The sequence below is a fragment of the Galendromus occidentalis genome, unplaced genomic scaffold (assembly GCF_000255335.2).
Source record: "Galendromus occidentalis unplaced genomic scaffold, Mocc_1.1 scf7180000075584, whole genome shotgun sequence".
Taxonomy (NCBI): domain Eukaryota; kingdom Metazoa; phylum Arthropoda; class Arachnida; order Mesostigmata; family Phytoseiidae; genus Galendromus; species Galendromus occidentalis.
The window spans coordinates 85,360-108,852 of record NW_003803574.1 but is presented as its reverse complement, the minus strand read 5'-3'; the positions used below and the strand labels follow the sequence as shown (position 1 = coordinate 108,852).

At 51.2% G+C, this 23,493-nt stretch overlaps 5 protein-coding genes across 6 annotated transcripts; 2 read left to right on the top strand and 3 right to left on the bottom strand.

Moving 5' to 3' along the window:
* The first annotated feature begins 6,598 nt into the window (after positions 1-6,598).
* Positions 6,599-10,188, top strand: LOC100903677 (dnaJ homolog subfamily B member 4). 2 transcript variants are annotated; one of them, XM_003737617.2, is made up of 3 exons: positions 6,599-6,775; positions 8,614-8,757; positions 8,870-10,188. In XM_003737617.2, the coding sequence occupies exons 2-3, from the start codon at positions 8,617-8,619 to the stop codon at positions 9,755-9,757; spliced, it is 1,029 nt and encodes a 342-aa protein (XP_003737665.1). In that variant the 5' UTR covers positions 6,599-6,775; positions 8,614-8,616; the 3' UTR covers positions 9,758-10,188. The 2 variants fall into 2 exon arrangements, with proteins under 2 accessions (XP_003737665.1, XP_003737666.1); XM_003737618.2 differs by lacking the exon at positions 6,599-6,775 and adding an exon at positions 8,349-8,524.
* Positions 10,189-11,552: 1,364 nt separating this feature from the next.
* On the bottom strand, positions 11,553-13,809 carry LOC100903534 (FGFR1 oncogene partner 2 homolog). The gene is made up of 6 exons (XM_003737616.3): positions 13,267-13,809; positions 13,047-13,184; positions 12,680-12,762; positions 12,198-12,270; positions 11,961-12,086; positions 11,553-11,878 (listed from the first exon to the last, which is right to left on the bottom strand). Exons 1-6 carry the CDS (start codon positions 13,366-13,368, stop codon positions 11,690-11,692), a joined length of 711 nt encoding a protein of 236 aa, XP_003737664.1. The 5' UTR covers positions 13,369-13,809; the 3' UTR covers positions 11,553-11,689.
* Positions 13,810-15,221: 1,412 nt separating this feature from the next.
* On the top strand, positions 15,222-17,981 carry LOC100903390 (protein phosphatase inhibitor 2). Its single transcript, XM_003737615.3, has 4 exons — positions 15,222-15,674; positions 16,515-16,689; positions 17,503-17,589; positions 17,714-17,981. The coding sequence occupies exons 1-4, from the start codon at positions 15,589-15,591 to the stop codon at positions 17,840-17,842; spliced, it is 477 nt and encodes a 158-aa protein (XP_003737663.1). The 5' UTR covers positions 15,222-15,588; the 3' UTR covers positions 17,843-17,981.
* A 1,768-nt stretch (positions 17,982-19,749) lies between these two features.
* Positions 19,750-21,532, bottom strand: LOC100903246 (26S proteasome regulatory subunit 6B). The gene is made up of 4 exons (XM_003737614.1): positions 21,244-21,532; positions 20,430-21,113; positions 20,114-20,335; positions 19,750-19,969 (listed from the first exon to the last, which is right to left on the bottom strand). The coding sequence occupies exons 1-4, from the start codon at positions 21,430-21,432 to the stop codon at positions 19,853-19,855; spliced, it is 1,212 nt and encodes a 403-aa protein (XP_003737662.1). The 5' UTR covers positions 21,433-21,532; the 3' UTR covers positions 19,750-19,852.
* A 466-nt stretch (positions 21,533-21,998) lies between these two features.
* Membrin (golgi SNAP receptor complex member 2) lies at positions 21,999-23,416 on the bottom strand. Its single transcript, XM_003737613.2, has 3 exons — positions 23,100-23,416; positions 22,641-22,797; positions 21,999-22,446 (listed from the first exon to the last, which is right to left on the bottom strand). The coding sequence occupies exons 1-3, from the start codon at positions 23,240-23,242 to the stop codon at positions 22,117-22,119; spliced, it is 630 nt and encodes a 209-aa protein (XP_003737661.1). The 5' UTR covers positions 23,243-23,416; the 3' UTR covers positions 21,999-22,116.
* Between the last annotated feature and the right edge of the window lie 77 nt (positions 23,417-23,493).

Below are 23,493 nucleotides of genomic sequence, written 5' to 3'. Positions count from 1 at the left end.
AACTCGGAGACTCGAAGAGCTTAACGGCGGAGAGTCTCGCAGCCGGGAGAGGTCCCTCAAGAGGAGGGTGAGGGTACGCACAGAAAACACACTCACTTATATTGGAAGGGCAAAAGGAGACACCTGCAACATAGCTCCTAATATCATCCTGCACGGTCAACACACAACGGCGGGCTGAGCGGTGAGGCGCTCGCCGTACAGCGCCAGAGATGGGTTTCTCCGAGGAACTTTACGCAAGATTCTGCAGGGAGGCTAATTAAAAAGGCTCTGGCCGAGCCTGGGAGAACGAATTCAAGCTCTCTGGTGGCTGTAAAAAACTCAAACCTTCCGCTAATAGTCGTTGCCGCGCTCATGCACCAAGGTGCGCTAGGAAGCGGTACATTTTTTTTCTCGATCAAATCGATCTCGACTCCTCTTGCTGTTTCCTTGGGAGCTCAGTGAACCATTGCGCGACATCCTGACGTAGTCTCAGGTACGTATGACAGGGATTGCTCGTGGGTCCCCATTGTTTCTCGGAAATGCGTAGGTCCATTCAGCTCAAGCTCACGACTGCAACCGAGGCTGGAGAGGATTCCTCCGGAGTGGAGGAGGCGGAGCACTGGTCGAAGCCTTAGAAATCAGACGCTCCGAGCTGAAGAGAAGTCTCCGATAAGCCATCGAATACGTACGACTCAAAAGATGATTCATTTGATGATGTACATCGGATCGACGGGGATTTAGAGTTTGATATGATGAATCATACGGCTCGATTTCTGCTGCGACCTTGTGGGATCCGATGTGTCGACTCGAATCTTCCAGGTCAGGTTACAGCGCCGAGTTTCAAGAATTTAGATCTTATCGTGACGTCGCAACTCTTGGATGTTCCAGAGAGAGCTGACAGCCAATCATCTTATACTAGCATCCAATGCGAAAATTTCGGAGCAAAGTGGCGCGCGAGAGCATCAATTATTTTCGGATGACTTGGGATGACGGAAACTCGGACGGGAGCCCGGGCGAAAACCCTGACGGTGTGCCTCGCCAAAACCCAGGTCATTACCCTGACCGAGACTCTTCCCGCAATGTTGCGTCTCGCCTCCGCCGCATATTGTCCGCGAGACGATTCGCGTGATCAGACTCACAGGTCACTAGACCGTCCGTCATTCGTGATCGGCTTGATTGTGTTTATGATTGTTTTCTCTCTCGCAGGACCCGCTTGCGGCTCTGCTTTGGGGAATCGACCAAGGAAAACTCAGTCTTGCTTTGAGGGGTTGAGTTTTCGACTTGTCGTGATCTTACTCGGATAGAACGCGATTTAATATCGGGACAAATCGTGTGCCCCTCTTCTCATCCGAACAAATCAAATTTGCTCGGCGAGCATTCGAGTCAACATCGAAGTTGATCCAGATCAAAAGTTAGTGCGAGACAGAGACTCCATCATCGCAAGAAAATCAACCCACGAGGCTCTTGGAGTCCTGCCAACAGTGCGCAATCGTCGCTCGTAAGGTATAGCTCGAGATAGCTGGCAGAGAAGTAGCTGATCCGCGTCCCCCGACCAAAAGCTTAAACCACATCGGACAGCTCAAGGCTTGATAATTTCGTAATCCACTCCGATCGGATGTCTGACCTTCGTCAATGTTCGAGGAAACGCTCGTGAGGGCTTGGGCTCAGCATCCGTCTTAGCGGTAACCAACGCGAACGAGAGGATCACCTTCATATGTACATTGCCTCGAACAATTAAATATTGGGGTTCTTCCCCATCACGGCGCGGCTTTCAGCATTGCAGAGCTCAAAATTGGCGTTGAGTTGAGGCTTCTCAAGTCGGAATCGGACTCTAAGACTCCGAGTCTTGCATGCCCATGCGAGAGAAAAGCTCACCAATCAATTCGAATGAGGCGCCTATTCGGACCGATTCGACGCCTGAAAATGCACTCGTGTCGTCCGGATCGCGCTCTCAGGTGATGATCATGCGAAACCTCCCTAGGCGTGTGCGAGTATGGAGCTCCCCTGAATGCCTCACGCAACTGCACGTCGGCGGAGAGCGATTGGGAGTGAAGAAAAGTCGAGATTCGATTCAGCCAAAGAGGAAAAGAACGGGAACGGGTCGGTGCCCTTGGGACAGCCCGCGGTCTTGGGCCTTGGGACCGCGGCCGTCGTGAGCCAGACAGCCCTTTCATCTTGTCCTGGAATAGTGCACCATCCCCTGAGAATCGAAAATCTCTTAGACTTGACGTTGGTTGTTTTGGTTAATCCTGACTCGAAGCCTCGAGGTCTGCGTAAATAGAACCCGGGAGGATCGGCTACGCTTGCGCCGGAGCTCCTGAAGAATGAATACCGCTGGGCTGAGTAATGCGAGCTCTGGTGCCATTCCGGCTCGGTAGCTCGAGTCGGCATTCTCTAGGGGACTATGATGCCATATTTCGTAGGGCTCGTGGACTTCCGACAATTCCAAAATCGTTCACCATCTAAGTTCGCTCAGGCTTCTCGATGGTTCCGGTACCGATATTTAATCTGCAGATCAGCTCTCAGTCGGTCGGCAGCTACATTCTTGCCGTGGATTTGCATAAGATCCGTCTAGTCCTACATCCAGCGGGTGATCGCAAACATTCAGCGATACAGTCCTGTCGCATGCGGTCCCGCCACACCGATTCAGTGGCCATCCCCGCTCAGGAAATGTACATTTTAAAGCATGTCCTGGGTCTGAATGAGTCAGATTCACCTTCAGATACGTTCTCCCCCGGCGCCGATCATCGGTGCTCCTTCGCGTGTCACGGTAGGGCCATGCGGATCTACCGGCGAAGGCGGACTATCTCCAAAACATCGGGGGGCGATATCACCAGAATCTGCAGTGGTAGCGTCGATCATCATTCGTCTCCAAGTCTCAACAAGGGGGGTCTCATTCTCGGAATAGTGATCATTCTTCCCGCTTCCCACAACGTAGGTACTTCAATGCCCAGTCGTCAGTGCCCATCTTCTCGTCTTCGAGCGCTGGGACTGGCTGGAACGCATCAATTGGAACATGATTCCCAGACGTGCTCCAGGAGGCGAGGGGGGAAAATATCTTCCATAAGAAAATATCCGCCGTCTCCAAGGCTCCACGGGAGTATTGAATGAGGTCGGTGGAATGAATCCCTCCCTAAGACCGAACAGACGAGTTTTGCCTCGATCCCCGGAGGGTGGAAAAGCATACTTCCATGGACCATAGGCATATGTTCTCCTTTTATGAGGAAGTAAATTTTTAACGTGGCCCACGGGTACCTGTAGCGGTCGAATGTGGCCCACCAAAAATTTAAGTCCGACACCCCTGTCCCAGGGCACACATATCTATAGCCACGGAAGCCTAGAATGGGGAACGTGGGCTCCTCCTGAGACGCTCGGTCTAAAGAGCTCATTCTCTTTGTCCCCCTCGTCGTGGATACTAGCGGTCCCATTGGCTTCCCGGTCGCCGTCAGAGGGCATCGCGGTACCTCTCTCCGTTTTGAAGCCCATGAAGCATTCCGGCGCAGCTCAAAGAGACGCCGACCCGACTAGCTCCGAGCCGGCGCATGCAGCACGATAAGTCTCGCAGCACACGCAGACAAACGATGAGTGCTCGTTCCGCGCCTCAGCCTCGGAAAAATCCAGGTCTTATCATGGTCGTATCATGGGCGCGTGGTCATTCTCATGCCCGTGTCAATGTTGATGTCCAAATCATGCCATCGTCATGGTCATGAAGTTCCGTATATCGTTTGCAGTTTGATCCGTTCTGGATCCGGCACTCGTAATCATAGAATCCTGATTTTGGCAAAAGCTCTGAAATCAATGATAACCATTCGATCATGATCGGTCTGGCATAGCGAGTATATCGTGATATCATGATTCCATCTAGCGTTGCTTCCGGGGAGTCGGTGACAATGGTCGCCGATTTTCCCCTTGCTTGAATGACCATCGCGAGAGCATATCGACTTTCAATAAATGCGTGAATCGGACACATGACGTTGTGAACAATTTACTCTTCCCAATTTATTGCCGAACGAAAATCGAGTACCCCACAATTAGACATCAAGGCTTATGTTCCGCGCCAACCAGTGGTATAATTGATACCAACCGGATGTAGATACCAGAGCTCGCGAACAATGATTGGCTCATGAAGCTGTGAATTCTTCGGAGCCTAATTTGAGGTGCTGAAGCTTTCGCTGATTGTCCCCGGTATCGCTGACATTATGCTCTTCTCCCATGTTGCGCCTGGATGAACAGTGGATACTTAGTGCCTCGTCTAAGAAGCACAGATGAGATCGTTATCTCATGCTCGAAATCGTAGGAGCACGCCTCTCACCAATTAGGCAGATGAGGTTTGATGAGCTGAGCTCCTCTCGCCCTCCACGGCGCCGGCGCGGCATTCTCCGGTGGATTACTTCGGAGACTGCATAGGGTTGGAATAATGATAATTGGCGAGCTCCTTCCTTCTATTGTTACTCCCCTCGGAATACGCTGACCAGTAACCTTGCGAAGGCCGAGCGATCCTCTTGGAATCCATCCTCTACTCGGGAATCCCTTCGATCTCCCTCTCTCGCTTCGGGCCCGTTACTGAATCATTCGAAGGGGGTTCCGATGCAGCTTAAGCCCATGTGACGGGGACCGATCTTGAAATCCGGTGGCAGCGGACATCGCGATGATCGAGTTACTTCCTCCCGATGTACCATTTCCTTAGCAATCTACCTCGAGTTGGACAGTCAAGCGGAGAATCGATCCTCAGGAGCCCAGCGTGGGTGGGGTCCACGGAAAACCGAATTGGGAGGTCAGAAGACCTTGGAAAGTCGTCATCCAAAAATTGGACTCGAGAGGGCGCTTGAAGATGATATGTGGGGATATGCCGTTCTCTTTGAGATATCGGCTACTCACGAGATTGTGGCCCGATACAAGATGTGATGGAGACAATCTACCAGAATGTTCAGATGAATTCCTTTCTCCGACATCACTGGTCAGTCTGCCACGTGCCAGTGTGCGTATTCTTCGCGTTGATTCTTGATGGAGTCTAGGGTATTTCGCAGCCTCTATTGTATCTCGATGAAGTATCAGAGAAAAACCGCGGGGACTTGCAAAAATATGGCGGTCCGTGAAAAATTCACAGGCCCTAGCCATGACGGATCTGCGGGACGGACAACCGGAGAGCTTCGACAACACCTGCTAAAAGCATGGGTTCCGAGTTCCGGCCATCAGGGGAAATGCTAGGCACGAGAAATGGTTTCGTGTCCCTCGTACCCCCCACACTAAGTAAGAACCCTTTCTTGAGAATTTCTGCTTCTTCTGACATCAGACTCTTATCTCTCCCCTATTCCCGAATTACTTCGTTTCGTGGAGGACCCCAACAAGAGCGGCCCGATAGCAGCGCGGCGCGATACACTCTTTTGACGCGTGAAATCTTAGAACTGAAGGAGATGAATTGTGCTTAGGAGAAATCCATCGATGCTCATGCTTCAAGCATCGACGGCCTAATGAATGGCCTTCGGTGAGCTTAGCTTGGTTGGGGAATCCGAAATATTTTTAGCTGATGGAAGCCGGGGAACTCAATGAGTTTTCGAAAGTTTAATGCAAGATAACCTGATCAAGCTCGTTCATCTCTTGCTCATCCGGACGTTTGTACTTGTGAATTCTTGGATCGATTGGAAAAGCACAGTTAACTCTTTAAGGTCCGTGATTTTAGACCTAGAGAGGAGCGCACCTTCCCGCCTGCGGACCGCTTCGGTGGGGGCCGGCCGCATGAATGACTCTGACGAAGGCTTCTCAATAACGAACGACATCTACAGATGCAAGATGCCCAGTTCCCTGTCGTCACAAGAAACCTGCGGAGAATTGTTCAAGGTCATGAAATAAAAATCCGCCCGAGTCGCTTGACATCCCGTGGCTGTCGAAGCTCTCTCGCTCAGCCTTGTCTCGGAATCAAAGCACAATTGGGGGCGCGATTAGGTGGCAGTCCCAAAAAGGGCTCCGTATTCTGCTCGGCTCCCTATTACTCGGGAAACCTCAGAGCTCTCAGAAGAGCCTCCAAAGCTTCGTAGCACATCTAGAATCCGGAAGGACCATCATCGCGCCGAAGCCGACTCGCGGGAAGAAGGAGCTCCTCCCCCGCGCCAGTCGGATTTCGCGAACGGGAAGACTTTCGCGGCCCAAAATCTCGATGTTACATAGAATTCTGCTCGAGGCCTCGTCTCTATGAGTGAATATTCTGACCGCCCATTCTCAAGTTTGCTCATACTCCCCCAGTGGGGGCCCCTTCCCGGGAGCCTTGACTCATGACTCGGGCCTTGAGTCAAGGCCCTTGACCTATCGAACGCACCGTTACCCTGGGAGCTCCACGGTCATGCTCCTCCGACGGGGTGGACCCTCGAAGCCGGATGGTCATATCCCCGCTCAATCGAAGAGCTGACTCATCAGGACGAACGGATGTCAAGAAACGATCGTCGGAAATTTCCTCTGCGCATTTTGCGCTCCTCCAAATCCTCTGAAAATCACGAATGCGCTCGACGTGTCGGGAAGCTTCGCGCGCGATCCATCCGAGTTCCGTGTCTCGCCCCCCAGGTGGAGCCACCTGTCCAGTGTTTTGCTCTAGAACATTCGAAGAGCATAGAAGTCTGCTACTGCCTACGACCGTCACACATTTTCGATATACAAGGTCTCGGGACAAGAAGTGAAAATCGCGTTTAACAAACGGTGTTTTTGGGAATATCCGTTCAGTGTCACGAGGAAATATTCTGTGCGACTTTCTCACCGTAGCATTAATTTACCAAAATCCTGGTGAAGATTCGATTTTTCTGAAGAGGTAAGTCACCAACTTTCACTGCTCTCGATCGAACATCCTCTGATCAAAGCACGAAGATGCTGAACTATGGGACGCTTAGCTTCCGTCAACTTGCGTTACGCGGTTTCCCTTTTGCTAAACCGCAGACCGCTCGAAGATGTGGTGAAGCAAAACACCGTTAGGAGTGGCGAATGTCTCTTTGACGTCATTTGACGACAGTGGTCCAGAACCGCTGTTTAAGGCTGTAGGCTCGGAAGGCAGCGCGACCTACATGCTTTCTCTAGAGCTTGCCTTCAGACATCAGACTGAAGCTTCGCGCGCACGACGGACACAGTTTGATTATTTGTTCTCGACGGGTGTAAGCCCTTCTGGTAGTCGATCGAGCCACGTTCGAGACGGATTTGAATCTCAGGTGTGTCTCCAACCACGAATCGGCGGAGAAAAGCATGGACATCAGCGCCTGGAAAGACCATAGGATGGAGTTGAAGTTTATTTCGATTTCTGGAGTGGGATCCGGACGCTCAGATCGTCGGTTTCCGCGGTCGATTGAGGAGGCAGTGATCGGTCGAACTCAGATGCGGAGCCGGGATTCTAGCACGTCCCGCGCTCAAGTTCATTTTTCCGCGAATTCGACTCAGCAGAGTTCTGATAAACCGCGAGCTTTCATCGAGAGAATTCCCTCTCGTTGGAGCTGGAGCGCTTTGGGACCCGCACAGTGTACAGAGCGCCAATCTCTCGCTGGATGGAGCTAGCACGTTCTGGAACATTCCTCTTGTCAGCTGGTGGCTGCTTCGATTACGATCTTTCCTTTACACACGGAGTGCATTCCAAGCTCGTCGCCCCCGATGAATAAAGAAGTACCCATTCGGGGTGCTTCGCGGGAAGTGATCGACGACCAGTTGAACCTCGAGATGTTGTTTCTGCTGTATGTACTGCGTTTTGTGTGCCTCTGCTTCAGTCCGCCGGTCGTAGTTCTCTTTTTGGGCAACCGACTCGAACTCTGACGTCTGAGCTGTTTGGCGGGCTCTTCCCCGATGGCTGCTCGAAACAGAGAAGACACAGCGTTTCGCCACCACCCCGAGATGCTGGTCTCTCACGAGTTACTCACGGCGCGCCTCGTTGCGCAAATTAGCTGCTTCACGTGAAGCGTTCGGACGGAACGGTTGGGAACGACTTCTCGATTCTATGCTCCTCGATACCTACATGATTACTGTACCGGAATATCATCAGCGATATAATGAGCCGGATACTGTACCGGTCCGATTGACCCAGAATTAGAAACCATGAAGTGGCTCAGCGTTTGTGCGTGGGAGATAACGGAGTCGTGCCGATTCCTCCCGGAAGCTTCGGGAACGTTACCTGATTGTATCGCGGAGCAAAAATATGTCAGGAGGGATATAGGGCAGAAGCGGCACATAAATTTTCCAGAGCTCACTTATGACGCCGCTCGCTAGAGGTTCGAGTTTGTGAATGATGTTTTCTTGCCAAAATGTATCCAGAGCTGACGTCGAGGTTCCGGATCCGTGACGTTCAATGAGGTCATTGGAGGTGCTATTGACCACCTCGGCTTACAGACGGCTGGTCGCTGCTCGCCAGAAATATCCCACGAGGTTTCAGAAACTGAGTCACAGCCCGTCCTCTCTCTCCGGTGCAACGTGAACCCTTTCTCAAAACTGCAACGTTGCTCGAACATCGCTTGGCCGATATTCATAGTAGCGTACACCCCGAGTCAAGAGACAGTTTGTCGAACAAGGCGTAGCCATGGTCGTAGTGAGTTTCCAGGTCTTAGCTGACTGAGCGGGAGATCGTTTGTGCTCAAGGACTCTGCCTCTAACCGTTGTGTGTTCGTTGACTTTCAGAAAATGGGAAAAGATCTTTACGCAGTCCTAGAAGTGCCCAAATCTGCGTCTTTGGAAGAAATCAAAAAATCGTACAGACGACTCGCCTTGAAATACCACCCAGACAAGAACAAGAGTCCCGATGCGGCCGAGAAATTCCGAGAGGTAAGTAATGTAGCGATGAGGAAAGGAACTCATCCGTTCCCGCGAAGAGTTTTTATTCTGATGCGGAGAATTCTAGTGCTTTGGACTCAACTTGATTCCTCGATTTCCGCAGGTGTGCTCGGCTTACGAAGTTCTCTCAAACAAGGAGAAACGGGACACATACGATCGATTCGGCGAGGATGGTCTTCGACAGGGAGGAGTAGGCGGCAATGGTGCTGGCGGCAGAAGCGGGACCTCGACGCGCTTCTATACCTCCACCGATCCCATGTCCACATTCACTCAATTCTTCGGAACGGATAACCCCTTCGAGAATTTCTTCAATCTCGGACGGGGTGGTGGTTTCTCCACTTTCGACGATCATATGGACATTGAGGGCGATCTCTTCGGTGGTGGAAGGAATAACGCGTTTAGGTCCCAATCTTTCACCGCGGGCACACGGAGGCCGGCAAAACAAGATCCCCCAGTGGAGTACGACCTATCTGTCAGCCTGGAGGATATCCTCAAGGGTTGCACCAAGAAGATGAAGATTTCCAGGAAGGTTCTCATGCCTGATGGACGCGCGACAAAACGCGAGGAGAAGGTTCTTACAATTAACGTAAAACCGGGTTGGAAGGCTGGGACGAAAATCACCTTCCAGAAAGAGGGAGATCAAGCACCTGGAACTACTCCCGCCGATATCGTGTTTATAATCAAGGACAAACCCCACGACGTCTTCAAACGCGATGGAACAGACATCAAATACACGGCCACCGTGACGTTGAGAGAAGCTCTCACCGGATGCAGGATCGACGTGCCGACGTTGCAGGGAGGTACCGTCAAGCTCAACTACAACGAGGTGATCAAACCGACCACGATAAAGAAGCTCTATGGACAGGGTCTCCCGTATCCGAAGGACCCCTCGAAACGAGGAGATCTGGTCATATCCTTCGACATCAAATTCCCTGATTCCATCAACGAATCGACGAGGGAAATCCTCTTCGATGCTCTCCCCGCCAAGTGAAAATATCTCATATTGCTTTTCCTTGCTGAGAGCTGTGAAGAGTCAGTTTCGATGTCATAAAGCTTGCGTCCGCGGTTTGAGCCCCGACTACGTTCAAGCAGAGTCGACTGTTGTCCTTATCGTCTAGCTGAGCGGGTGATCTTTTTTGACATGATTTTCGCAATTCTCGCTGATGCAAATGGAATGTTTCAACTGGGATGCATAGATTCACCTAGATCCTATTCTAGGCGCGCACAAGTTAGACGCGCGCGCTCATTGACTATATTGTAAATATGTAAGATGTAAAATAGAGAAGTGATGGTACTTCTTTCTCTGTTTTCGTGGGAGTCCAAACACTGTCATCGGTTATAGTGTGTCTGAGTGAAGAACGATATAGGCTCACTCAATAATAAAGTGTTGGAGACCAAATCGATGGAACTTGGGAAGAGACGTGTCCTCAATAATTAAGCTGTCGTTCTAGCCAGGCGGATGGATCACCGATTGTGTGGCTTGTATTTCTCGTCTTGAGTTATTCGACCATTCGTTTTAGCATTACGAAATCCCTCATGCATTTGTTCCTTGCCCCGACTCGAAGCTCGCCGATGCCAAGGGCGCCCCGTTGACGATTCGCAGTCCAGATGTGAATGTTCCTCTACTCATCGCTGTCGCTTGGTCCTGTAGAGAGTTGGCAAGTTTTCCGAAGTCATCGCCCTGTGCCGCTCTGACGTGCAAGCGAGCCAACGAGTGAGGGCTGTACGTGTTTCGATAACTCCTACGTACGAACCAGTTCGTGGTGGGCGCTGCATGGAATACTACTTGCGAACGTCGCTACAGCGCGACGCTCACTGCTTCAGTGAAAATCTGCATTCTTCTTCTTCGGATTTATTCCATACGACTTGGACACAGAGCCGTGCGCGCTCCCGAAGCGGCTCGAGACACGATGTCGGCCCTCACGGGACAACTCTCCGAGCCCGTAAATAATTCCATGAGCCTGAAGACAGTGCAAGGGGGCCTGGCGGACTCCAGGGACCAAGGTCCCTCATGACAGCTTGTCTCTGTAATCTGTTCGATATGGCTCCCACGATCCCAACGGAGCGAGATTTCACCAACGGAAAAAATTACCCATGGACTGATGATCAAACCCGAAGGAATACCGTGGACGTATTTAGTTCCTTTTGCGCTTCGAAAACTGCGGGGAAGTCCAGCGGAACCCTCGATGCGGGGGATTCCCTCATCGTTTGGCGACACCGCCCGGTGGCTTATCATCAAGTTCGAGGGGAGTGACCCGACTAGGAGGAGGATCCTCGAGATCCGGGAGAGTGCCGGTCGTATCTGGCGGAGCCAGCGACCCATAGAGATTCCTCAAAGATCGGATTTCAGACCCGCTTGACGTGACTTGGGGGAGGACCGGGGCGGAAGAAGGAAGGGAATCTCTTCCTGTCCCTGGAAAAAGGAATTTATACGTTTCTGTCCTCCTCAATTCGTTCGATCCGACGGTGTGCCTCCGTACGTTCAGCCAGTCAGACAGCCTGTCTGTCACTGAATGAGTCAGGAAGAGAACTGTGGGCGTTCCCCACTGAGATCTTCCAAGCAAGAAGCGGTCTATCCGTTGTACCGTTTTCTCACGGCGATCTAGGTCACTGTGGCGCAACAAATGTGACTCCTTATCGATGCACGTCGGATGGAGAAGTGCAAGTGTATTCACGCACGACTGCATGAATGGCGTTCCCTTTCGAATTTCTCAGTCCGTGATGCTTCGCCCGAACAGATGTTCTACAGAATCCGATTTACGGTCACCATGAACGACCCCTGTTCCGAAATCTCACTCCTTTATTCGATCGGCATAGACTCATTCCGATCTCGGAAAATAAAGATATTCACAGTTTGATAAAAAGGACGATCGGTGGACCAAGATATGATCTCCGTGTTAGGGCGATGGAGTCGCTCTTGATATTATTTACAATCTTTCTCCTCATCCTGTTTCGTCGATTCTGTCGGCGTCATTACGGTCCCGTTTTCGGTTTTTACGTCTTTACTCTGATGCGCGAAATCGTTCTTCTTGACTGTCGCGTACCCGTTGGCGATCGATTCTCTGTTTAAGGATCCCGAACTACTCGCGATCTGGAGGAGCTCTCGTAGGACCTGAGGGAAGTCCCGCCTGGATTAGCATCTGAACAAATTTCCGAGCATGAATCAGCATGCAGGCATCGAAAGATGTAGTCACCTCATTCTCTTTCTTATAGTGGGCCACCTTCTCCTCGGCGCAGTTCGAATTGTTTTCGTCAATGTCAGCTGCGAGCCGCATCACTTCAGCCATCTCAGATATCTTATCAGCCAACCGGTGCATGTCCTGGGGAGATGAAAACAAGTTCGTGAGCTCATTCTTATCTATGCTCGGCTTGAGGTCCGAATGCGTGATCCGAATGCGGACCCGTCGGTTCTAAGTCGGGTGAAACCTCACCTGGGTTGAGTTGAGCTGTTTCGCGCAGGCGTGTTCCACTTCCCGGTTTTTGGTCAATTCAAGAACTTGTTGCCTTCAATGATACGAGGGGTTAGTTCAAAGTTTTCATAGGAATTCTCATGACACGCCGAGCACGGATCGGAGAATCCGGGAGTTATCCTTAGGGAGTTGCGCCCACAAATAATGATTGCCGAGCTCATTCTAGGAGATCTCCCCCGACCTCCGATGCCGATCTTGGGACTTTTTTAAGGGAGTTGCTCCCGAGAAAAGACCGCCTTTGGCGGCGGAACTCTGAGAGAACTCTCGAGAGGGCTGACGAATGTCCCAAAGCTGTATAAGCTCACGGATTTGGTGATTCAGAATGCAAGCGTGGACGAAAGCCGTAAAGCAATGTTGGCCACTAGAGGGGTGCGACGGTACTCCGTTGATGCTCCGAGACTTAGCGAATACGAGCGCCAGCGTCGGAATTCCGGAAGACCCACCTATATTTCGACATGACCATCTGCAGGGTACTCTGATGCTCTTCGAGGGAGGCCACGAGCTCCACATTCTGTCTTTGAAGATCCTGGAAGAGGGGAAAACCAGTGATTGGCTCCAATCAACTAGCTGGACATCAATTGATACTCTCAACAGCATCGGGGTCGAGCTCATCGAGCACTGGAATGGTCGACAGCCTGTCGAGACAGAGCGACTCACGGAAGATGAGAGCAAATTCGTCGCACTCTGACCGACTGAAAAACTGAAGACTTGTGGCGACGGAGTAGGAGGACTCCCGTAGCATCAGAACTATGCTATTTGATTGTTTCATGAACGAAAATATTGGCCTTGAGTCGGATCGGGAGCACTTACCTTAATTTGGCGGTTCTCTTGCTGTATCGCAGCAACTAGAGCGCTCCTCGGATGGGATGGTTTCACAGCGTTTTCGATGCTTGCGACTTCGTCATTATATTCCTTCATGGTTTCCAATTTCCGTAAAATTGACATTGCCTTGAGGAGAAAGGATCGGTCAATGACAGCGACAGTTAACGCGAGCTAATGGGCTCAATGCATAGAATTCATCCAAACTTACATCGGTGTGCAAATCCTGGAGCGTTTCATCGTCTTTTCCCAGGTTCAGAACCAGCTTCCGGGCACTTTCCACCAGGGCGGACATATTCTGCGAAGTCTCCATTCTTGATTTCTGAGACTGGGTGCTTGTTTGAAGCTTCGATATCCCTCAACCTAGTTTCACCCTACGGAGATTCAATATTCGACGCCGAGAATACCGAACACAGGTGGATAGCGATCACATTCCCTTCGGAGCGTGGGGGTCCGAGGGGTGGCTTAAAGCTCTCACAAGCACATGAGTCGAAGTAGAGAAGTTTCTTCGCAAAGATCTCTGCTACGCAAGACCGGGAGTCACTGCACACGGAGAGGCTGTGGTCACGGCGGAGGGGTTGTCCGAAAGGAAACCAACCCTCAGAGTCTCCAGAGGAGTCTGGTAGTATCCTAGGCACCAATAAAATGGTAGACGCCCAGCGTACACATAATTACTGCATTTTGCCTCAGCCTGGATTTTGGTCAGATGATCATTCCCACACTCGGCTGTCGTCGCATCAAGAACGCGATGATTGATCCGGAGGGAAGCTTCTATGGACCTCCGAAATCTTCCCTTGCAGCCGATGATGACCTTATCGGGTTCATTCAGTCCAAGGAGGGATTACGAATTGTGAGCATTAATTGCACATTCCTTCCCGCCTGATCCCGTCAGCCATCGAGTCGAATCTCAGCAACGTTCGAAGTAGGGTCGATTTATGAGGGACCGCTCATAGAAGCTTTGTATTGATGATAGCCTGTGCAGAAACGCAATAACACACAAGGAACCGGTGCTCGACGACGGCACGGGGACGCTCCGTCATAAGCCCCGGGAAGCGTTTCTCGAGGAGGCTCGTGGTAGAATCTCCGGGCGGTAGGGTCATTGTCTGGGTTCCTCAAGTATTTCGGCGAAAAAATTCGACATTCGACGTCGGCAGCTGCAGGAGACACTGCGACTGGCAGTCGACTCGATACGGACAGTGAGATAGGAAAAATCTGGAAGGCTCGCACGGTGGATTCTATGTCGAGTCTATGAGGGACTTTCCGAGTTCTCAACGAGATGAAACTTTCTGGCCCCTGATTCCATCATAGTTCGTGGTCGTCCGTCGTCGTCAAATCCTGAAGTCTGGAGCGATGATGACATTGATCCGTATGGGCGTCATCAAACGAATCGGGCGCTCCGCCCCGTTCAATCAGGGCTGAGCTAGGTATAACTGTGTTCTTCGTCAATTAATATCATTGACGCGCTAGATTGCAGCATAACTCGCCTACAGCCCAAGGTTTTTCCGCTGGCTGAAGTTTCCGTCCGAGTGAGTGGCTTGTAACTTCGTATGAAAGGTATATCATACCGCCCTGGCTCCGTGGAGCAGCGCCCGAGTTAAGCCCTCAGTGTGTTCTGATTAGAAAGTGCCTAGATTCAGAAACCTGACGAAGAGTCAGTCTGGTTTATCGAGCGATGGAGTCGGGACAACCGGCACCATACCATCATGCCCTTTGAGAAGCGATCAGTGATTGCGCGATTCGCCATGAGCATAACCTTCCCTCGGGAGGAAACGCTCCCCCGCCAGCATGATATCCCTTATAATCGCAGTCTTGTCGGTGTGATCTGCGAGTCGGAGTGAATCGCGATGCGATTTCCCCGGCCGACGATAGATTTCGATGAAGGTACACACTGACTGAGGCCGCCCGATCCTACTCGGGTAAAGATCGTCGACATCATCGTCGTCGCTCTACTGCTGCTTGTGCCGACGGATTTCGTCGTCTTTCCGAAGGGGGGATCTAACTCGAATGCCGATGGTCCCTGTTCTCAATTTCGAGGAACCTTAGCGCGCCAGCGAATTCCCATGCCAGATCGGAAATAATTTCGGGAAAAACACATTGGAGACTGGAGAGTGGAGAGAGAGATTTTTGGTAAAACCGTCTGCTCGGTGTCGGCTGCTCGTAGCAACGGCGGCCACAGACTGTGAGAGAGTGCATCGAAAAGAAGAAGAGGAGAAAGTAGCAGTTGGCTCGTTTACCTACTCGCTTACTGGTTAAGTCTCGAGAGCTGTTGACTCGGAATAGGATAATAATTTTTGTATCGTGTTGTAAATTGTGTGAAAGCCTCGCTGGCTATTCAAGTTGGAGTTTTTCGGTGGACGATTCCGAAGTTGAAGGAGCCTGGGTTCGAGCCTCAGCTGTTCGCTCGTCCCTTCACGCTGACGTGAGCTCGCAGCAGAATCTCTCACCGAAGAGCGAAAAAGATTTGTTGTTGCACCCGAGAGGAGCTCTGGCTCAAAGTTGCTCCGATTTTTCCGACCTCCAACGGTACAGGAATATGGCAGACGGCAGTCTGGTGAAGAGACCCACGAAGGGAATTCTCAAGGCCAGCGGAAGCTTCGAGTACCACGATCAACGCCGACAGTAAGCTATTTCATCTGCTTTGCTGAAATTCATACAAATATCGATCGAATCCCCATTCTCGAGTGAAGAATCTGCACTCATCCAATCCAGAACGCGTCGACCAACAAAGTAGGAAGCTCTATTGTCGTGATCTAGCGTGTAAGTGTCCAGCGGTCGTTGCCCGCTTCTTGCTCGCAAAACACGCCGCCGCTCTCAAGCTGGCCGTCTATCGATTTCCGAGTAGAGATTTGGAACGGCAAAGAGTTTGAGCCGGCAAGACGATTCGGCTTCCTGCTCATGGTTGCACGCGGCTGGTGGTCGTCGTCGGCGGTACGGCGCGGCGCAAGCGACGTCGACGGTGGCGAAAACCGTACGATATCCACAACTGCAGATCATATGCGCATTCGTTACAATCGGACGCTGCGGTTGCGATTTTGTGGGATGGCAGTCCCATTGCAGGATCAACAAGAGGTGGGAAACAGCTCAGGTCACGCTAGGGATACAAAGTCGGAATGAAGAACATTCGGAATCGCATTCATCTAATGATGATCACGATCCGAGAGGGCTCCCGTCCTTTCGGCAGCAGACTCGGTGATGGGGGGCATCTGCAACTGTGTTTGCATACGACGGCCATCGGTCGAATCACGATGTGCATCAAGTCCCGGATCATCAGCAGGCGAGGGCATTCCACCGATCCTGGCGTCTAAGTGAATTACGTTGCTTATCAGAAAACGAATGCTCATCGGATGAGCAGCAGCAGCAGCAGCAGTGCTCAACGAGCCGTGGGGGTTTAATTGAAATGAGAGAGGAGGTCTTCGTTCGCTGTTAAACACAGAACTGACACCGGTCCCTGCTTTCCAGGAGTACTCAAGACATCAAATGGGATGAACAGAATATCCTCGCCACATACCACCCTCCGGATAAAGACTACGGTCACATGAAAATCGAAGAGCCGAAAACACCGTATTCGTATGACGGAGTTGACGGTGTCGATGGGGAGGAGATCGTTCCCCGTACCGAAGCTATTGATCCAGAGGTCGGTATTGAACCTACTCCGCTTTTGGACTCGCTCTTTCCGTCGTGATGGATATATAGTACATGACCCCGTTCAAACGCTGCCAGAGTCAAATTAGATTCACAGACACGCCACTCGGCGGCCGAACTGGCAGCCGCGACATCTATCCGTCCAAGGCTCCTCATCAGCCTCCTAAGCTGATAATCTCCTTGTTGTACATCTGCACTTCTTTGATTGCGGATATGTCTCTCATGGCTGTTGAGAGACGAGCGGGGAAGAACCTCATCCCGGGTCGCACTTGTGATGTGATGAATTCGACTCTCGATGAGTCGCTCCTCTCTCTGCGGCCAGCTAGATCGACTGTTCGGGTGCTGGCCGGCTATGGTTCAGTGAGAACTACTCCTCTAATAGTCTGGCCCCTCAAGCATGAGGGCCTGATAGTTGCATAGGACGGAAATATTTCGCGCGGTCGGTAACGAATAGTGGCGATCTCGAAAACGAATATGCAGGATTCTTTGACTGCGGTTTGTCAACAGTGACGAATAAAACATATTCGGGTCACACATTCGGGTCTACAGTCCGACGAAGCAAAATGAGCCCCTCATGTTTCCCCGTTACCATGAGCCTTCTGGAGAATCCGAAACTTCAAGGGTACACACGTACATGCCTTTTTTTGGTAGAGGATACGGTAATGACCTGGCCTAGAGGACAAAAACGTGTAACTTCGAGGACAGCTTAGACACGATAACTATAAACCTCCAGCAACAGACACCGCAGAAAAATATCCGACGGTTACAATATCAGTTGGATCATCTTCTTATTTTTATCGTCCAGGAACTCGCCGAAAAACTCGATTCCGAGCGGCCGCGGTCCCCAATCGATCGGGATACGCCTGATGAGCTTCTTACCGAAGAAGAACGAGTAAGTTAATCCCCTACGATGCACTCCTTCCATGCGGTACTGGGTTCATGGAACGGTCCTGTCGGGACCGGATCTCGCTGAGCGAGAGTCGGACAAGCTAGATCATGAGATATCGTCATTACAGGTTCGGAGAAAATCTTTCGAAGAGAAACGTCGCAAGCACTACAATGAGTTCGACGCCGTCCGGAGAATGCGGGAACAGAGGAAAAATGTGACGGCAGAAGACGATGAAGATTCTGAGATGGATGAATGAATCGAATTAAAAATTTGAGTACATTGAATCATTCGTGAGAACGCATCTCCAAGTCGGAGTTGCAGTTGGATGGGCCCGAGGGTGGATCCCCATTGTTATTTACGGAGATTCGTTGATCCTGTGAGGAAAAAGCCAATACAAAGCTCGTTTGGGTCGAACTCATGTTGCTACCGACACCTCTATAGTTCAGAAACTCAATCACTATGCGTCCATCGAGCCGGTTCTAAGCGATTATATAAGGAGGGCTCCATGTAGTTCATGTAGTTCCGAAATCTTCCGCTCCCCGCTCCCCCGCTATCGTAGATAAAAGAGAACAATCACTTGGCCCCTATCATCAACTACAACTGTTCAAACAATCCATCTTAGACGGTGCTTCCCCTTCTCACTCAGTTTTTATAGCGCTCGGTTCGTTCGAGTATTTCCCGAAAAAACTCCATTTAAGCATAATTTTGGTGGGTCTGCTAGTTCTCCGTCGCTCGTCCGACGACATTGTTTTTCTCTCCTCCCGGATGCCCGAGGATGAGTTCTATCATTTACTCAAACCAAAAACATGGAAACGACACCAAACACGCGTACCTTGTGCGGGCAGAACGCGGAGCACTAAGGTAGCTTATGACGACTGATCATTGACTTCGAAGGTTCTGACAACTACGTCTGTGATGTTAATGATGACTGAGGGTGATGGTGTAACCATAATAGCAACGATCGGAAATCACGTTCCCCGGTGGCAGTCGGCTGCCAAAAAATCCGCCGATGTTAAGAAAGAGAATTTCACATCCTCGTCATCGCCCAAAGTAAGAATCGCGAACAAAAAAATTGGAGAGAGATGAAAAATCTGGAGAAATACAGTGAACGGTCTTGTACGAGAAATCGATATCGTCTCTTCCTTCCTCGCTTTTCCCTTCCCTCCCCCGCTCGGTGGCTCGAAGCCGATCGCCGGAATGTCGAGTGTCGTCATGCTAAACGCACGATCGAGGGAGCCGATCGCTTCCGATAGGCGTCTGCCAGAGTCATTTGGCTGGAGCTAGCGCTTTCCAGACGGAGGACGCGCGTCCGTATACTTCGCGCAGCAACCCGATAGTGGCCTTGGATCACTAAACACTACATCTCAGACGAGACTACAATACGGGCTTCCGTCATCTCGTCATCAATTAGATCAGGCTATCGAGATGATGCCGAGAGAATCATCCTTCCATTTTTGTCGGCAATAGTCCTGAAAGGCCTGCGAGACATCGGGGGAGCCCCGGGACTTCACGCATGTCGACGGCGACAGAGTTCACCTCGATGTGGTTCCCCGAGGAAGATGATTTCCTATCCGGATGCCATCATTTGCAATGATGCCTCCTCCAGCCCCGATGTGCACACAGGGCCCAGCTCCGACAAAGATCTGCACCAGCCTCTTGATTCGCCCCTCCGGGACCCCATGATAAGAAGACCTCGATCGGAGCACGAGCGTTACATGAGCGATCAGTCACCGGCCTCTGTCTGGAAGCGGACAACTCGAGCGCTTAGGCCGCCCTGTTTCGCGTGCCGTGTGTCCGCCGCGGGGTCATTCTCCGGAGATTGGAGGCGAGAATCGCCGAGATCGCGAGTATCGAACCGCTGATGATAATTATTTAGGGCTTTGTCGGACCTCTATCCGGCTCCCCGCTCATTCCAGATGGGAATCTCTCACCGAGAGGCCCTGAAGCATTCGTCGATCATCCATGAAATTCGGATCGCTCCTGGGACAATCGAAAACCTGAAATATCTGGTCTCTGGTTGTTGAACTCCATTTAGGATCATCTGATGATCGTCGGTTCCGAATTCCCATGAATCCCTGAATTACGAGCAACTCGCTCTACTAGATTCTGAAATTCTAGAGCATCGCACATCTCTGTACTTGGAAGTGAGGCGCTCGGGTAGGATGGACCATTGGTTGTTTATCTATATATACTTTCCAACTTGCTCCTCTGGAAGCAGTTGGGAAATAAAATCTTCGACATCTTTGTTGAGGATCAGCACCGCCCTCTATTTGTAGAACTCGTGTTCGCACTCGTCCTTCTTCGTGTTGTTCTTGTAGGCTTTCTCGAAATCTTTCGGCAGAACGACGTAGCGGTTTTCACGAACAGCGTGCATACCACCCTCCTGTGGGAAATACTTCATGTATGAGATCGACGAACGAATGATTCTCATTCGGAGAGAGCGGCGGGCGATGTCGATCTCAACCTGACAAGTTCCACCTCAGGCATGCGTCAAGTCAAGCATTCGTACGAGGGGTATCGTTCTCACCTGACATATAGCATTGATGTCGGCTCCCGAGATCCTGTCGGGCCGCGCGACGTAGTCCTCGAGATCGACCTCATCCGAAAGATTCATTCTCGATGTGATCGTTGAGAAGATGAGCCGCTTCTGTCGGCGGTCTGGCATGGGGAATTCAATTTTTCTGTCCAGACGACCTGGACGCAAGAGGGCGGGATCCAAAGTGTCAGCTCGATTGGTGGCCATGATCACCTATAATAATGGATATTGTTCAAGTCCGTAAGATTATTTGGCGATCATGTTCGAAGTATTCGCCGAGTTTCCACGTCTCTTCCCCTCTCGATACCTTGACGTTCGTTGTCTGGTCGAATCCGTCCATCTGGTTTAGAAGTTCGAGCAGAATTCTCTGCACTTCTCTGTCGGCTCCGGTCTGGGCATCGAATCTCTTCGTGGCGATGGCATCGATTTCATCGATGAAAATGATCGCCGGTGAGTTCTCCCGCGCGAGACGGAAGACGTCTCTCACCATTCGAGGACCTTCTCCGAGATACTTCTGCACGAATTCCGAACCGACGACTCGAATGAAACTCGCCGTCGTATGGTGAGCTACAGCCTTGGCCAACATAGTTTTTCCGCAACCGGGGGGTCCATACATGAGAACGCCTCGTGGAGGATCGATTCCGATCTGCTTGTACAGTTCGAAGTGAGTCAGAGGCAACTCGACGGCTTCCCGCATCTCCTGTTTCTGGATGTCAAGACCTCCGATGTCCGCGTAGGAAACTTCAGGCTTCTCATCGGGACGCAGCATCGAGATCGAACTGTCGGCTTCCGGCGGGAGAACGTCCACGAGAGCGTTCGAGTGCTTGTGTAAGGCCACCGATGCCGACGGCTTCAGGAGCTCTCTATCGATCGTGCTCAGGATCCTGACGTAGTAGTTCGAGCCGGTAGTCGAGCCTACGATGCCGGTGTTCTGATCCACAGCCTCGAGGAACTGTCCGATGACCAGCGGCACACTCTGGATGCGTTTAACCTGCGAAGGATTGTAGTCAGAGCTTGAGGATTGGTCGCTTGTCTTCTATCCCTCTTTGATCGAGCCTGCTCGATTCCTACGGAACCCCTGCTATCCGTCCGAGAGACATCGAGTCTGCCTGGGTGCTCACCTCCTCCTGAGCGTGAAGATATTCCTTCTTGAGATTACGCTGCTCATCTTTGATGTACTCTTCCTGAACTTCCAGAAACTCCAGCTGCCGCTTCAATTTCATGTACTTGACGTAAATGTCTTCGAGCTCGGCATCGTCATTCGCTGACTGCACGGGATCAACCGCGGCAACTACCTGCTCTGCAGTCATTTCCACTCGGCACAAGATTCAATTTGCGGAACTGAGTGAAAAAATTGCTCTGACACCTATATTTGAGATGCCTCGGTGATTCTGCAGAATTTATGTTCACAAGCGGTATATGTCAACACTACGTTGCAGCTTACCCGAACCGACTTATTGACACGTGAGAGAGCGGGGCTCGCCTCCATCGGGAGGTCTTTAGGAAGATATGACCGACACCCGACGACGGCATCGCGAGCTCATAGAATTCCCATGCTCTCATTTTGAATTAATGTGAGCTAATGATATCGATCCTGAAGGACCTCGGGACTCCCGAGGTCCTCCTCGGGAGTCGATTAGAGAGAAGCGAGGGCGGAATCGATGCTACATGGGACAGACGCTCGCAGCGCGCATCATTTTCGACTCTCTTATCCGCGGGAACACCGGTGCGCATCGCTGCTTCAATATCCGACGGCTGTCCGATACTCAAGACCCATTTTGAGCCTGAGCGGTGGGTAGAGTCTTCGTCCTCATCTTGTCCGGATCGACCACCACCGTACTACGCTCATGGGAGGAAAATTGCGTGCGTGAAGGGAATGAAATGCAGTCATTTATCTCATCCGTTGGCTAATCCGTTCCCGCTGTGGGATATATTCACATTCTATCATACATGGGCACATGGTTAGAAAATTATTACGATTCGGCAAAAGCTCCTCAGTACAAGTAGACGACGATGAGCAACATGCATATGCATGTCAGAGCCATTCCGCCGAAGAGAACAAAACGATCTTCGGTTCCGCGTTTCTCGATCAGTCGCATCACAGTATTGCTCAGTCCCAAATTATTGACCACGTCCAACATTCGTTTCCGGGCACTTTTCAGGGTGGATCGTTGGTGTCTGAGGTTTTCGAGCACGCTCCCTCCGTGTGCGATCAGGTCATCGACGCCTCGATTCGCGTTCTGCGCGCTCGAATGGAAGTTCAGCATCCTGTCCATGTCTATGGTGGTATCTTCGTTGGCTCGAAACGTCCGATGCAGCAATTCCTATAATGAGAAGACTGGTAATCCTTTTGATTGCAGAAACATCGAAATCAAGGAGTCAGAATTTGAATCTAAGACAAGCTCGAGGGAGAAGTCTCTGGAGTTCGATGCGAAGGCGAAGTCAAGCGGAGGGTCTCTGCGGGAGTGTCCGATGATGAGCCGACGAGCTCTCGAATGTCTCAAAGAGAGATACTCACATTCCTGTTCTTTTCTTGCATCAGTCTCTCCTCGCGTTTCCGCCGTAGGTTCTCTTGAACTGCTTTCAGATGTCGCACGTCATACTTCAGCTGATCTACTTTCAACTTAGCAACATGACGGCGCGAAGCCGGCTCCTTGTGGACGAGGATTTCGAGCCTATAAGGGAGGATGGAATCGCTTCTGATTAGCCCACTTTAATTTTCAAAGAACCATAGATATCGCTCTTGCGAACGCTCGCATCTGCCGGCGCTCCGCATCAGCGAGGAGCAAAAAGTTTCCCCTGGTCGTATCGAATGCTCCTCTTCCTAAACTCTATCGAGCCATAAGCGGTCTCTTTCCAGCTGCTCGAATGCAGCTCCGTCGGCTCAGAAAGCTTCCGGTTCCCTCTGCTCGGAACAGGTGTCAGCGAAGAATAGCTTCGCAAATGATGCAATCAATGTTAGAAGAATCACACTGACCTGTCACAGCTCGTGAAAATATTCTCCATCTCCCCCTGAACCAGTCGATCGAATTCCTCCTCATTTCCCACGGTATCGAACCTCTGGAAAGTACCGTTGAGTTTTTCGATGGTCAATCTCGTCCGGTGATAGAGGTCCTCCATCCTGCTCCGACGCAAGTATGTGGGAGACAAGTCTCTAGTCGGAGTCTTCCTCTGGACAGTGGGTTCGGAGTATGGGCGACCGGAGCACAGGCCTGATCACTGATTCTCGATGGGTAGGAACATCATTTCTCTGAGTAGAGAGGATGGATAAATGACGTGGAGCTCGACGAAGGAACGATCGGCATGAATTGTCCCAGACACGCGCTGCTTCCCGACACAGCGATCGCTAATAAGGCGCGACACCGGCTGGC

What these genes read in the sequence shown, in the direction of transcription:
- Membrin (XM_003737613.2), bottom strand. Translation starts at nt 23,242, where the DNA reads ATGGAGGACCTCTATCACCGGACGAGATTGACCATCGAAAAACTCAAC. An exon ending in ATTTTCACGAGCTGTGACAG is followed by an intron (nt 22,798 to 23,099) that starts GTCAGTGTGATT and finishes CCTCCCTTATAG; the next exon opens with GCTCGAAATCCTCGTCCACA. An exon ending in TGCAAGAAAAGAACAGGAAT is followed by an intron (nt 22,447 to 22,640) that starts GTGAGTATCTCT and finishes TTCTCATTATAG; the next exon opens with GAATTGCTGCATCGGACGTT.
- LOC100903534 (XM_003737616.3), bottom strand. Translation starts at nt 13,368, where the DNA reads ATGGAGACTTCGCAGAATATGTCCGCCCTGGTGGAAAGTGCCCGGAAG. An exon ending in ATGGTCATGTCGAAATATAG is followed by an intron (nt 12,271 to 12,679) that starts GTGGGTCTTCCG and finishes GTATCATTGAAG; the next exon opens with GCAACAAGTTCTTGAATTGA. An exon ending in AACAGCTCAACTCAACCCAG is followed by an intron (nt 12,087 to 12,197) that starts GTGAGGTTTCAC and finishes TCATCTCCCCAG; the next exon opens with GACATGCACCGGTTGGCTGA.
- LOC100903246 (XM_003737614.1), bottom strand. Translation starts at nt 21,432, where the DNA reads ATGACTGCAGAGCAGGTAGTTGCCGCGGTTGATCCCGTGCAGTCAGCG. An exon ending in ATCTTCACGCTCAGGAGGAG is followed by an intron (nt 21,114 to 21,243) that starts GTGAGCACCCAG and finishes AATCCTTCGCAG; the next exon opens with GTTAAACGCATCCAGAGTGT. An exon ending in ACCAGACAACGAACGTCAAG is followed by an intron (nt 20,336 to 20,429) that starts GTATCGAGAGGG and finishes CCATTATTATAG; the next exon opens with GTGATCATGGCCACCAATCG.
- LOC100903390 (XM_003737615.3), top strand. Translation starts at nt 15,589, where the DNA reads ATGGCAGACGGCAGTCTGGTGAAGAGACCCACGAAGGGAATTCTCAAG. An exon ending in TACCACGATCAACGCCGACA is followed by an intron (nt 15,675 to 16,514) that starts GTAAGCTATTTC and finishes CCTGCTTTCCAG; the next exon opens with GAGTACTCAAGACATCAAAT. An exon ending in CCGAAGCTATTGATCCAGAG is followed by an intron (nt 16,690 to 17,502) that starts GTCGGTATTGAA and finishes TTTATCGTCCAG; the next exon opens with GAACTCGCCGAAAAACTCGA.
- LOC100903677 (XM_003737618.2), top strand. An exon ending in CGGCCGAGAAATTCCGAGAG is followed by an intron (nt 8,758 to 8,869) that starts GTAAGTAATGTA and finishes CGATTTCCGCAG; the next exon opens with GTGTGCTCGGCTTACGAAGT.